This window comes from Dipodomys spectabilis, unplaced genomic scaffold, assembly GCF_019054845.1.
Source record: "Dipodomys spectabilis isolate Male_0828 unplaced genomic scaffold, ASM1905484v1 ptg000297l, whole genome shotgun sequence".
Taxonomy (NCBI): Eukaryota; Metazoa; Chordata; class Mammalia; order Rodentia; family Heteromyidae; genus Dipodomys; species Dipodomys spectabilis.
In genome coordinates this window covers 11,469,605-11,484,764 of record NW_024870974.1, presented here as the reverse complement: position 1 = coordinate 11,484,764, position 15,160 = coordinate 11,469,605, and the positions used below count along the sequence as shown (strand labels likewise).

General features: G+C 37.5%; 1 protein-coding gene across 3 annotated transcripts in view; it reads left to right on the top strand.

Moving 5' to 3' along the window:
* The window catches only part of Grid2 (glutamate ionotropic receptor delta type subunit 2), a 1,058,508-nt gene that overhangs the window by 497,783 nt on the left and 545,565 nt on the right, over window positions 1–15,160 (top strand). For 2 of the 3 annotated variants that reach the window (XM_042701886.1, XM_042701885.1), the window contains exon 3: window positions 12,415–12,699. The exons of the other annotated variant lie outside the window; for it this stretch is intronic. In XM_042701886.1, the coding sequence (XP_042557820.1) occupies window positions 12,415–12,699 (285 nt within the window). The remainder of the gene's footprint in view (window positions 1–12,414; window positions 12,700–15,160) is intronic. 3 annotated transcript variants of the gene reach the window in all.

The following is a 15,160-nucleotide window of genomic DNA, read 5'->3' as shown; positions in this document are numbered from 1 at the left end:
TATGAACAAAGGTCACACACAACATAGCTAGCAATCATTTCCTCTACCAGTAGTGATTCAAAATTTCCTCTAGCTGGGAGCCAGTGGCTCACACCTGTAATCCTAGAACTCAGGAGGCTGAGATCTGAGGATCATGGTTCAAAGCCATCCCCAGCAAGAAAGTCCATGAGACTCTTCTCTCTAATAAACCACCAGAAAACCAGAAGTGGTGCTGTGTCTCAAGTGGGAGAGCGCTAGCCTTGAGCTGAAGGGCTGAGGGACAGCGCCCAGGCCCAGAGTTCAAGCTCCATAGCTGATAAGAAAAAATTCCTCTAAAATTTCCATCATACTTATTCCCTTTTTCTTGAAGCATTTTTTTAGATACTGTCTAACTGTAACTCATCTGCCCCTTCCTGATAGAGCACTTTGTCAGTGGAACTTCTCTCATTAAAACAATTTCTATAGATACGGTTCATTGGGAAAGTTCAGGATAGCATGTCACAGTACATGCTATTAAGTGTAAAATGATCTGTATCTCATGGAATGGCAATGGGGAAAATGTCATCATAAGTAAGGTTATTTCTAGCTATTCTTCTTTCACATATAACCCCATGAAACTTAATTTCTTTCCCAAAGTAAAAAAAAAAGAAATTCTCACTAATAAATTATGTGAAAGTTTTTACTTTTCTTATTTGTGGTAGGAAGGAGTGAAAAGAAAAAGGGTTAAATTTAGTGGTCTACACACATACACACACATATACACACATATATTAGAAAATGGTTTTATTACAAATACTCATTTTTTCCTTAAAAGAGTTTTCAACTCATTCACAGCAGCAAAACAAAAACATTCAAAGCTATCCAAAATATTAGAACACTTTTCAAATAGGCATATTAAAAAAACAAACATATTGTCTTCCTTTCATGTAATCTTGAAAGAATGAATGGGCTTGTAGTAGCAGTCAACTTCAGCATGGGAAAAAGTGAAGAAAAAACTCACATTGAAGAAATAGAAAATAAATAACTAAAATATAACAAATTAAGTTAGAGTATGAAGAAGGATTAGTCAGAAGTATCAGGAAAGAAAGAGAGAGAAAGGAAGAGAGAGAGAGAGAGAGAGAGAGAGAGAGAGAGAGAGAGAGAGAGAGAGAGAGAGAGAGAGAGAGAAATGCGACCTTCTAGGGAGATATATTAAAACCCTGATATCTAATAACCACCTTTAGTCAAAGCTCAAAAAGAAAAAGTGAGTTTTGCTCAATGCACAAAACAGGTTCACATCTAAAAATAAGGATTCTTCCCTTCCACTGAATTCTCTGGAGTACAGAGCTCATACATTTAATTGCCCTTTTCTTTGAAAGCAACAGATTCTAGGTAGTAGTTGGGGAGCTAATCTATGTTTGCCATGATGTCAGTGGTTAGGAAGCTTGTCATGTAAAGCTGGTGTTTGAATTTTATCCAGCCCCTTAGAAGAAACACTGTTTTCCTCGCATTGACCTGAATCACACACAAGGAAAATAAGGACAAATAATTTACATATAAGCTTTTTCCATCACACAACACTGCTTAAAAAATATGAAAGAGCTGGTACTGGTGGCTCAGATGGTAATCTTACCAACTGAAGAGGCTGAGATCTGAGGATTACAGTTTGAAGCCAGCCTGGGCAGAAAAGGCAGAAGTGGAGGTGTGGCTCAAGGTATAGTTCCATCTTTGAGAAACAAAATAAGACAAAACTCAGGGACAGTGTTCAGGCCCTGAGTACAAGTCCTAGTACCAGCGCTATGTATATGTATGGGTGAGCATATGTGTGTGTTTGTGTGTGATATACATATATGCATATCTATAAATATTTAGATATATGTGCTGGAGAAAAAAGTCTCTATGTGCCTTTGTGAGAAGCTGTCTTTTGAAAAAATGTCACAAATTTTATGCTCTACTTTTCAGGAATTATCACCTTTCACTTCCTAATTTCTGCTAGCAGGCGTCAAACTATTAAACAGTGTTTTTGACCTTATGCACTGTGCTATATTTCACCAGAAAGCACTTGGACAATTGTTTCTCCAAGAAACAGAAATGCTTCTGAAAAATGTGCTGGAGGACATTATTAGTAAAACAAGGATATGCAGCAAGAAAATGAGAAAAAAATCCATGTACACTTTATGCTATGCAAAAAGTGATAGTATAACTGTAGCAGTGATGGGTGGCATGTGAATGGTAACTGATCTAGCTCCTCCTGCTAATAAGGTGCCTTAAGTTCCATTAAGCCAAAGCCACAGATTAAAGTAAAGATTGAAGAAAAATTAAATTCTTATAATCAATTAGAATGAATATATTACATTAAAATTGTGGTATTCATTTTAAACCCAAAGCAGATTTCTTCACACAAATGATCTAAAACAACTATTATTAAAAGATTATTTTGGACTGGATGCATTGGTGCACTCGTATAATCTCAGCTATATGGGAAGCAGAGGTAGGCAGATGACAGGGCAAAAATGGTAGTGAGAAACCTGATGGCTTATACCCAAATCCTAGCTACTCATCAGGCTAAAATCAGAGAGACATAGTTCAAAGGCAGTCTAGATACAGATCTGCAATTATCCAGTAGAAAGCCAGAAGTAGAGGTGTGAATCATATATTAGAGCACTAGAGTGGAAAAGGGACAGTGCCCAGACTCTGAGTTGAAGGTGAAGGAAGGAAGGAAGGGAGGAGGAGAGGGATGGATGGAGGAAGGGATGGAGAAAGAGGGAGGAAGAAAGAAGAAAAGAAAGATAGAGAGAAAGAAAGAAAGAGAGAAAGAAAGAGAGAGAGGAAGGGAGGAAGGGAATGGAGGGAGGGAGGGAGGGAGGAAGGAAGGAAGGAGGAAGGAAGGAAGGAAAAAGAAAGAAGGAAAGAAAGAAAGAAAGAAAGTAAACAACAAAGCCAAGAATAGTGAAAAATTGATAACATGTTTGGATATCCTTTTTGACCTTGAACTTTTTTTTCTGCAAAGATATTGATAAGGTTTACTCAGGCTAACTTCTTAGTGTTATATTTCTGGAATGAAAGTTATGTAAGCAGGAGCAAACACAAGTCCCTGAGTTCACTTGCCAAGACATCAAAAAGAAAGAGAAAACAAGTTGTGTCCCTATCTTGGGGCTCATTTCACTAAACACCATCTTATATAGTCATATCTACATAGCTTTTGACCTTTTCTGCTTGTGCTAGACTTACACTAGTTATTGCAAATAAGGGAAACCATGGGACCTATATTTCTTTGGGCGTGGCTTACTTCACTTAATATAATTTTTTCCAAGTCTTTCCATTTCCTAACCAATGGGGCAGTGCCATTCTTTCTAATGGAGGCATAGAATTCCATTATATCTCTATCTCTATCTCTATCTCTATCTCTATCTATCTATCTATCTATCTATCTATCTATCTATCTATCTATCTATCACATTTTCTTGATCCATTCATCTACTGAGGGGCATCTGGGTTGGTTCCATATCTTAGCTATGGTGAATAATGCTGTGATAAACATAGTTGTGCTGGGTTGCTTTAGTATACTTTTGTTTGTGATCATTTGGGTAAATGCCCAAAAAGTGGGATTGCTGGGTCATAGGGGAGCTCTATGTGAAGTACTTTGAGGAACCTCCTTACTGCTTTTCAAAGTGGTTGAACAAGTCTACATTCCCACCAACAATGCAGTAGGTTTCCCTTTTGGCCACATACCCTCCAGTATCTGTTATTATTATAGTTCTTGATTATAGCCTTCTAACTGGGGTGAGGTGGAATCTCAATGTTGTTTTGATTTGCATTTCTTTTATGGCTAGAGATGTTGAGCATTTGTTCATGTGTCTATTGGCCATTATTTCCTCTTCAGAGAAGTCTCTCTTTAAGTCTACAGCCCACTTATTAATCGGGCAGTTGTTTCTTGGAGGATTTTTTGTTGGGGGATTTAGTTTTTTGAGTTCCAGGTATATTTTACATATGAGACCCTTGTCTGTTGTATGGCTACTGAAGATCTTCTCCCAATTTGTGGGTTTTCTATTGATCTTGCTAGCTATGTCCTTTGCCATGCAGAAGCTCTGCAATTTCATGCAATCCCATTTGTCCAACCTTTCTTTGATTGGTTGTGTTTCCGGGTCTCTATTAAGAAAATTTCAGGCTGTGCCAAGGAGCCCTAGAGTTTCTCCTGTTCCTTCCTGTGATGTTTTCAGAGTGTCTGCTTTGACATCGAGGTCTTTGATCCATTTGGAGTTGATTCTGGTGCAGGGTGATATATAAGGATCTAGCTTTAGTTTTCTACAGATATTTAATCAATTTTGCCAGCACCATTTACTGAAGAGTCTGTCTTTCTTCCATTCTATTCTTTTAACTCCTTTATTGAAGATTAGATGGCTATAGGTCTGTGGGTTCATTTCTGGGTCTTCAGTTCTATTCCATTGTTCCTCAGGTCTGTTCTGTGCCAGTACCAAGCCGTTTTGATTACTATGGCTTTATAGTAGAGTTTGAAATTTGATATTGATATTCCTCCAGCACTGTGCTTTTTATTTGAAATGTGATTTATTTTTCTTTTGTATGTTCTTTCCCCATGGTATAACCCCTGTTTTCACTGTATTTGATGTTGGTGCCCTGCATCTTGTATATACATTTTTCTAATTTGGGGAGAGAAAGGGAAATAATAAAATGCTGAAATAAAGATATAGGTTTAACCATTGTAACATGAGATGTACAAGACACTACATTGAAATGAACTGTACAACTTGGGGGAAGGGGAGAGTTGGGGAGGTGGAGAGGGAAGGGATGGTTGGGGAACAACAAAGGAGGAGCTATCAATGCTCGCTAGGAAATGTACTCATTACCTTACTCATGTAACTGTAACCCCTCTATACACTCTTTTTTACATAAAAAAGAAAACAAATAAAAATAAACATTTGTTTAAATCCATTAAATCAAGAATTACTGTGTACAGACTAAGCACCTACGTGATCGCTCAACACATTGTGACTGCAAACACTTCCAAAGACCATACTATTTCTATTTCACACGTTCTAACTTACTAGATATTACATTGGACCGACACATTCAGAAATATTTACCGAGGTCTTCTAAATGCTAAGCACATCTGAATATAAGAGAAAACACATCTCTCTTCACATGGAGCTTACATATGCTAATCCTATTACCGGAGAAGCACATCAAAATTTCCAAATAGAGTGCATAGGGAATACTAAACAAGTCCTTTGTTATGAGCAAATTCTTCTCATTTTCCTCCGCTTATTATTCTCAAGTCCCTTTAGGAATCTTTTGTATCAGTCGGAGAGGACAATTTGAGTAAGGAAAGATGCTCACACTATCTCCTATGTGTCTCAAAGTCAAGTCTGGCAAAACTAACCCACCATACATCCCACAAGCCGGGGGATGAGACTGTGTGTTCAATGGTCCATGAAAGACTGGCATCTGGCACAGACACACATCTGCATCTACTCTAGGGTTGGGGCACAAAGCCTCATGCAACATAGACAAATCTCCTGCTGTGGTTTAGTGAGGAGAACAACAAAAAAGTGAAACTAGAAACATATGTAAAATATGGCAGATGATAACTGTTAGGGAAAATCAGAAGCCCAGGAGAGGAAGAAGGATGCTTTTGAGAAGGAGCTGCAGGAAACAGACTCCCTACAGGCAAGATGATGAAGGAATGTCTGGGGAAATGGTGCTCCAAGAAGAGGAAATAGAAAAGTTGACTTTGTGAATAGAAGAGGACTTGTGGTTAAAGTAAGATGAGGCAGCCTGAGACTATCTGAGTGTAGGTAGGAGTTCTAGTCCTGCAAGAGCTAATGGAGCTCTCTGAGCTACAAGAAGAAAGGCCAGAAAGAGGGGTGCTTCTCCTCAGGTACTAAGTGGGTCTGAAAGGTATTGCTATTGAGAATAACATGTGCATGTTACAGACAGACAGGCACAAGTCAGTCATAGCCATAGCTATTTATGTATGTGTATATCATTTGTGTGTTGATGATGTTCATATGTTGCAATTCTATAAGGATGTGTTTAGAAAAGCAAATAGTCTACAACATGGATGACAAGCAATTTAAGATAGGGCCTGTGAGATCACACTGCCTTGGAGAGTTATTAATTGTTTTAGTGGTGAATGAAGAAACTGACAGTGAATATTTGAGGATAATCATCTCAAGAAATATTTAGGACATGAAATTAATGGTATGCATTAAGCAAGTCAAAGTGGAGAAGAGAGGAAAGAAGGAATGGTGATCCCTGAGTTCTAGCAATGATGGTCAGAATCAAGAGAGATAAATGAAAAATACCATTTTTTTGGTCATTCTTTCTCTTTTGCAAATTTAAACACATGATTCTCTGTATCTTTGAGGTAATATTGTATCCATATTTTATGATGCAAAATTTGTTACAAAATATTGAAACTCATTTAAAAGAATCATTTGGGGAAACAAAGGAGGAGGCTACAATGCTTGATAAGAAATGTACTTGCCCATGTAACTGTAACCCCTCTGTACAGTATTTTCACAATAAAAAAAATAAAGCAGGGCAATTTTATTGCTTTTTAGTTATCATATAAAAATTAAAAACCGAAATACTTAGACCACCAAATAATGTTTTGTTACATATATGTATATATTGTATAATGTTTTGTGTGTATACAATATGAAATGTTGAACTATCTGTATCCTGAAACATTGACCATTTCTTTCTTCTAGCTTTTAAGAATAGTAAAATTGAATGTTGAGGATTTCTATCAAGTGATGGGGAAAAGTTTCAAAGGCAGACATACAATATGACCTGGGTTATCAGTTTTGTCGCAATTATATTTAGCCTTGACTTTTTTGCTAGCTGAGATTGTGAAGATAAAGATCAAATCTTACCAAGTAGAGCTTTCTGCACCCATCTGTCTTCTGGAAGTTTGGGGGCCATAGAGTCCATTAGCTGGTGATCTGTTCTGCAGACAGAATGGGGAAGACAAAACTTCAGATAAATCAGTCATTTTATGAGCCTGCAGGTTATGGAAAGAAAGTGTTTCAAAGCAGAATAGGGAGCAAAACATTGCTGAAATTAAAATAAATTCAAAGCATACCGTATCAAGAATTTAAAACTTCTGAATAGCTATGTCAATTATAATTAACTTACCCTGTAAAAGTACTAAAGGCACATACTTAACACACAACTAACAGATGATGTATTTCAGTTCTGTTTCAAGTAAGCAATGAACGTTTTCTATATTCTGTAAAAATTCATTTGAATCCATTCTGATTGAGGAATTTTTAATTCATGACTTATAAGGCAAGGTGATCTTTTATCATTTCTTGTTGGAATGTAGTATAATTTAAATGTGAACTTTACCTGCCTTTGAACATATTGCTAAAGAGAAAAATACATCTGCTGAGGACACTTGGAATTTTTTGAATTTATTCATATCAAGGTATTAAGCAAACAAAAAAATCTTTAATTTTCCAAAAATAGAGAGCTCAACCTAATTCTCTTTCCCACAGTTTAACGCAGCTTTGTTACTGGAACAAGAATAAATTTGTATTGATAATAAGAAAGTGTTAGCCACCAAAAAAAAATAAAAAATCAATAGCTTCCAAAGGAAATGTATTTGCAATGCAAGCTCATAATCTCAAAATTATATATGTCATTGCTATCTGGAGGGTGTCTGGCTCAGATTCCTGGGGGAAGTAATTCTCACATCTTTCTTACTCTTATATCAAACCAAGTTATATCAAAACAAAGGAATCACAGTAAGCCAGAAAGACAACAACAAAAAATATTTGCATTTAGGAAGGATGATACTATCCAAAAATCCTTCACTGAGTTAACAATGAGCATTCAATCACAAGCAAACCATTTCCAAATATATTATAGATTTTGTAATGTTGTTTGTCTTAAGAAAAGGAGACCTTTAGGTAGTTATACAAAGGAGGTGCCATTTAACAAAGAAGTTTGTAAATAAAATGGCTCTTGATCAGTATTACCCCCTTCAACATTCTCACCGCTTAGTTAAATTTTAATTTTATTGTCAAGGTGATATATAGAGGAGTTACAGTTACATAAATAAGGTACTGAGTACATTTCTTGTCTAACTTGTTACTCCCTTCCTCATTTTCTCCCTCTTTCCCTCCTCAATCTCCCCACCACCCTCCCCACCCCTGCTAAGTTGTGCAGATCCTTTCTAACATATTGTCTGGTGAGTATCGCTGTTGCATAAGTTCCGACTTTGTCCATCATTTCGCCATTTTGTAGTCCCCCTTCCCTTCCCTACTTCAGATAAACGTATAATACAATACCCAGGGACAACAAACGCGGTGACAACAGAGGATAAACCATAGGGGGAAAACACAAAAGACAAAAGAAATCATGCAGCACATTGACAACAACAATAACAAAGAAAAACCTCTTGTGTCCATGTCTTGGAGTCTATTTTGCTTAGCATCATCTTATATGGTCCTATGTAGAAAGCTATTAAGCTATTCCGCTCACCTGCTAAGATTATCCTAGATGTATACCAATTATTACAAATAAGGGAAGCCATGGGACCTATGTTTCTTTGGTTCTGGCTTAGTTCACTTTATACTTTTTCTAAGTCCTTCCAGTTCCTGACAATGACCTACCCCTTCCCTTACTTTTAAAATCCTGTTGGTATACACAATGAGTTCCTGACTGCATTTTCCCCTACCTCCCCTGTAATTGGTTTACCTTCCTCATTTGTCTCTATCTTCTCCTCTTGCATGTACTTATTTCCTAATGTTGAGTTTGTTGGGCTTTGACCTAATCTTTCTAAAAGATTGTGCTATTTGAGGTCTCCACAGAGTCTATTATACTTCAGTTGACTCATTTGTAACCACTTCCATACCACCCGACCAAGAGATAAACTTTTTACTTTCAGAACCAAAACAAGGTAGTATATGTGAATGTCATTCCACTTAAAAATGTATACATTTCCTTAGCCACCTTCATGTCCATAACTACTGAACGACCAAAATGGACTGTAACAAGTTTCTGATCACAAGTGCTATTTAAAAAAAAAAACAACAGGTATCCTTTTGGCAATGAGAAAAACCTCCAAACATCTTTGGTAGTGTTAAAATCTCCAACAGCTGGAGCCACAAAGCCAGCCAGCTGCTCAAGATGGTCTATATGTAGGGATGTGAAATGTGTGCACGCACGCATAATCGGGATAAATCACAGAGCCTGAAATCAGTGGAAAAGAAATGTGCCATTGCAAAGTCCTTGGCTTGCATTCTTTTTATAGAAGAAAGCAGGGGAGCACACAGAGGGGTCCTCTGATCTTCCCAGTTGGCTCTCACACTCTGCCTAATGGACCGATGTGTACATTCTATGCAACTGAATCGCGAAAGAACTCACCCTTTTAACAGTCAAGATGGCATTCCTGCAAAAGGTAGACTGTCTTTCTAAGCACAATCTGTACAGCAAGATGGGTAATACCAAACAGTAATCTACATCCAACACATTTATTTTTAATATATATTTTTATTGTAAAGATACTGTACAGAGAGTTACAGTTACATGAGCAAGGTAAGGAGTCCATTTCCTATCAAGCATTGTTACCCCCTCCTTTATTTTTCCCCCTACTATCTATTTCCTCCACATCTCCCCAACTCCTCCCCTCCCCCCTCTCCCGCAAAGTTGTAAAGTTCATTTTCAACATACCGTCTTGTACATCTCATTGTTACAATGGGTCGTCCTGTATCCTTATTTCAGCATTTTGTTATTTCCCTTCCCCTCCCCAAATTAGAAAAATGTATATACAAGATGCAGGACACTGGAATTAAATATAGTGACAACAAGGGTTGTACCATGGGGGAAGAACATACAAAGAAACAAAAAAAAAAATCACGTAGTACATTATAAGTACATTAAAAAGGACAACAAGGAAGATAAAATCTCTTGTGTCCCCCTATCTTGGCGTTCATTTTGCTTAGCATCAGATTATATGGTCATATGTACATAGCTGTGACCTCTTCTGCTTATCCTAGACATATACTAGTTACTGCAGATAAGGGAAACTTGAGTCTGGCTTACTTCACCTAATTTTTTCCAAGTCTTTCCATTTCCTAACAAATGGGGCAATGTCATTCTTTCTGATGGAGGCATAGAATTCCATTGTGTATATATACCACATTTTCTTGATCCATTCATCTACTGAGGGGCATCTGGGTTGGTTCCATATCTTAGCTATGGTAAATAATGCTGCAGTAAACATAGTTGTGCTGGTACCTTTAGGATGGCCTTGTTTGTCATCGTTTGGGTAAATGTCTAAAAATGGGATTGCTGGGTCATAGGGAAGCCCTATGTGGAATCTTTTGAGGAATCTCCATACTGCTTTCCAAAGTGGTTGAACAAGTTTACATTCCCACCAACAATGCAGTAGGGTTCCCTTTTGGCCACATACCCTCCAGCATCTGTTGTTATTTGATTTCTTGATTATAGCGATTCTAACTGGCATGAGGTGGAATCTCAATGTTGTTTTGATTTGCATTTCTTTTATGGCTAAAGAAGTTGAACATTTCTTCATGTGTCTGTTGGCCATTATTTCCTCTTTAGAGAAGTTTCTCTTTAAATCCTTAGCCAACTTATTAATCGGGGGATTGTTTCTTGGAGGATTTGTTTTTGGGGGATTTAGTTTTTTGAGTTCTAAGTATATTTTAGATATGAGGCCCTTGTCCACATAACAACACATTTATTCATGTACAAGTAACTCATTTTAAGATAAGTAATTGTGCCATATGCCTGTGATCCCAGTTCCCTGGGTGAAAGAGGCCATCTAGATCAAAGTAAGCAAAATCTATCTCAAAAATAATCTAAGCTAGGCACTGGTGGCTCATGCCTGTAACCTAGTTACTCAGGAGGCTAAGATCCAAGGATTGTGATTTGAAGCCAATCCAGGCTATAAATTCTGAGAGACTCTTTCTCCAACTATCAAAAAGCTGGAAGAGGATGTTTGGCTCAAGTAGCAAGTGCTAGCCTTGAGCAAAAATGCTCAGAGACAGCACTCAGGCTCTGAGTTCAAGCCCCAGTAATGACACAAAAATAAAATAAAATAATTAAAATAAAGTAAAATAAAACCACCAAAAGACTTGAGATAAGACTGAAACAAATCAATGATTTTTAGGTTCAATCTCCACTGCTACAAAAGAAGGAAAAATATTCTTTTTTTTACAAACAGAATTTAATAGGAAGTAGAACAGTCCCCTAAATCCCTAGTAAATTAAATAGAAACTGTACTTGGTACCAACTATCATACTTGTTTTTCTTTTTTACCCTACACATTTATTTGTACCTATGATGAAGTTTAATTTATGAAATGAGCACAGTACGATTAAAATAATGACATAAGAAAATAGAAAGCATAAGAACATATTATTTTAAAAAGTGATGTGAACATGGTCTCTCTCTACACCTCTCATTGAAATTGAGGTGATACAATGTCCCCTTGCTGAGTTGAAGTAGGTGATGAACACAGGCAGTGTGACAATGTGTTAGGCTCCTCTTCACCTCTCACAGAAACACAAGTTCTAAGCCACCTTGACAGATGGCTGCTAAACAACCAACAGCCCAGTAGCATGGATAAAGAAGTGATTCAGCCTGCTTTGGAGATTTTGGTTTTCAGGCAACCCAAAATGGCACACCGTATAAATCTTATAGATCATTTCTGGAATTTTACACTTACTACTTTCAGACTATAGCTGATGGTGAGTAAATGGAAACTACTCTAATGTTATTCGTTGGAATTTGCTAAAGCAAATTTACCTACCATGTGTATTTGATATATCACTTTTTCTTTGGGACTTTAATCCTTCCAAATCTGGAGGTTTAAATAGAAACTTTTCTTGTAATCTTATCCATGATAAGAATGTAGAAATGAAACAGTGTTTCATTTGACAATTTTAAACATGACTTTTTAGTGGAAGTATATCCCAAGTTATATTTACTCAATCAACTTGTAATTATTGTAATCTAAAAATTGAATCTGTATCTTTTAAGATACTCTTCTTATTTTTACATTAAATAATAAATCATCGAAGCTCTTAAGTAAAACCCTGCTTAGGAGTTTTTTAATAAACAGTTAAGATATTATTTAGCATAATAATGAAACAACTTTCATCTCTAATTTGGGCAAGACTCTAACCAGAGGGTATTGTATTTTTCTCTCTTTGCAGAGAGTTAAATCGAGTCAGGAGACGCTAAGTAATTCACACAGCTAATAAATATGGACAGGATTCTCAAACGAAATTCCAACAACACTGTAATTTGAGGATCTCTCCATACAGAGCTTTGGCTCCTCCTTTTAATTGGCACAGTCCAGTCAGAGCTTTGCAAGTCTTTATTGCTGTTCAAGAAGAAAAGAGAGGGAGGGAAAACATATATAAAAATCCTAATGACTGCCTCACTGTGTTCTCTTTGCAGCCTGCGAACTTATGAATCAAGGCATCTTGGCCCTAGTCAGCTCCATTGGCTGCACGTCCGCGGGGTCCCTCCAGTCTCTAGCCGATGCCATGCACATCCCTCACCTCTTCATCCAGCGATCCACAGCGGGGACCCCCAGAAGTGGCTGTGGGCTCACCCGCAGCAACAGGAATGACGATTACACCCTCTCTGTGCGTCCACCTGTGTATCTGAATGACGTTATCCTGAGAGTGGTCACGGAGTACGCCTGGCAGAAATTCATCATCTTCTATGACAGTGAATATGGTAAGCGCTTAGCCACCCTCTGAACCTCCTGCACTGAGGTCTGCCTGAGAAACAACTTCACTGAATCCTCAAAATCTGTAAGAGGCTTACCCGTGATTTGTAGTGTCATTAAGTTCATCCTTTTGATGTCAACTACCTTTCCATTTAAATTTTAAAATCAAATAGCTGTTGAGCTCCATGGCATGTATTTGCCCTCCAAGCACTTGGGAACTAAACTAGGGTAGAGAGTTCAAAGCAAACCTGAGTTACTTAGCAAGACCCCATCTCAAAAATAAGTAAATGAATACCCATACCTAAGGCTTATTTTATATTTTTTTCTAAGAGTCTGACTTCAGCATATATTGCTTTTTTTTTCCAAGTAATAGGAAGTCGTAGAAAAAATGCAATAACAGAATATATTCTCTCTCTATGTGTGTATACCTTTTTAGAATTGCTTTCATTGTTTTTATAAAGGTGATATACGGAGAGGTTCCCCTTTCATAAGTCAGGTAATGAGTACACTTCTTTTTGGAAAATATCACTCCGTATCTTGCCCTACTGTTTTCCCTCCTGTTCCCATCCACTACATTTTCAATGGAGTGTTTAGTGAGTACCCCTGCTGCATTTGTTCACCCTTTGACTCTCCCTTCCGGTGCCTCCTCTTACCTCCACCAACACAGATACATGAACAAACAAGGCAAAAAGAAAAGTCAGGGAAAGAAAAAAATAGCACGTCTTATTTCCATTTCCCGGAGTCCATTTTGATAAATACCGTTTTGTATGATCAAAGGCACAGGGGCATTGTGCCTTTGTGTTCCCCCGCCCAAGAATGTCCTCGGCTGGTCTCACTGTGTATGAATGCCTAGAGTGCTGTATAATTTATCATGTCCCAGTATATTTTAGATCTAGCTTCCACATATGAGATATAAAAACCATTTCTCGAGACATCTTAAAACACTGAGAAAAAGTTTCCATTTTCTGTTTATTGTTCTTGATTAAAAATATCTGACAATCTTTGCTTATACCCTGTGTAGACTTCAGTGCTTCCTCAATACTTATAATTTAGAGTTGCTGAAATGATACTTTAGCAGCAGCACTGCATATTATTGTCTTCGATATAAAAGTTTACAAAAGGCCAGGCACTAGTGGCTCACGCCTGTAATCCTACATATTCAGAAGGTTGAGATCTGAGGATCGCTGTTCAAAGCCAGACTGGGCAGGAAAGTCCATGAGAGTCTTATCTCCAAGTAACCACTAAAAATCCCTAAGTGGAGCTGTAGCTCAAGGGGTACAGCACTAGCCTTGAGGGAGAAAAGCTCAGTGACAGTGCCCAGGCCCTGAGTTCAAGGCCCAGTACTAGGACATAGTGTGCATACACACACACACACACACACACACACACACACACACACATACACACACACACACACACACGTAATGATAATAACTAAAAGAAAGAAGAAAAGCAACAATTATGTGGTTGAAACAATGTATTCTCCAAGGCAAAACACAAAACATGCTCCCTAAATTTACCACAATTTGAGAAGAAAACATTTTTTCTCAGCGTATTATCTTGCAATACATCAATATAATGCTCAAAAATCATCTTTTTTCCTTGTTTTCTAACTGACTTATCCCCACTATCTTCAAATATATTTTCTTGCTTATTTCTGTCAATAGGAAAGAGAAGGGGAAAGATAGGTTTGATCAAATGAGGGGAAAGAAACTCAGTAAAGAATTTACAGTAAAGAATTTAAAGACATGCATACAACTTAGAGGGTATGTCTTCAGAAAGAGTCTCTAAGCATTATTCTCTCCTGGACCTTCTTTTTACATTTTTATCTAAAAAAATGTTTTCCTTAGCTAATAACTAAATAAGCATTACAAAATTGAATACTGTCTTGTCCTGATCTGCCCAACATTGTGAAGAATATTGGAGCAGAGATCTGTCACACAATGGGTCATAAGGCACTGTCAATAGAATGAAGAACCAACAGGCTGGCAGAAATCTGGACAGCAACAAACAAGAGTTCCTGTGGACTCCCAGAGAAGGAAAATAACCGGCAGTCACATTTAGCCCCCCAATATTCAAAAGGTTGCATGGGGTTTTGGCAGCCAGAGTTCTATTAAACTTGATGAGGAGGATTCAGCCAAATTCTGTGACACTCTCTAGAAACAGTTTTTTGTCTCCAGTTCCCAGGACGGAAACCCGTATTTCTATTACTTAATTCGTGTTATTCAGGGGTCACAGCACAAAAACCAAGAGACTGAAATGAATAAAATAAACAGAAAACGGTATAAAAATTGGCTCATCAGCAAAATGAAGGATTGAAAGCAAGACGTGTTTGAAATTCTGGATGGAATTGTTTAGTCAGTGAACCCATGGTCTCAGGGATCAACAAGCTAAGAATGAATTTTTCCATTCCCTCCTGTCAAACTGTCTGTGGCTTTTGCCATGTTCAATGGGGTTGTTATAGTCTCT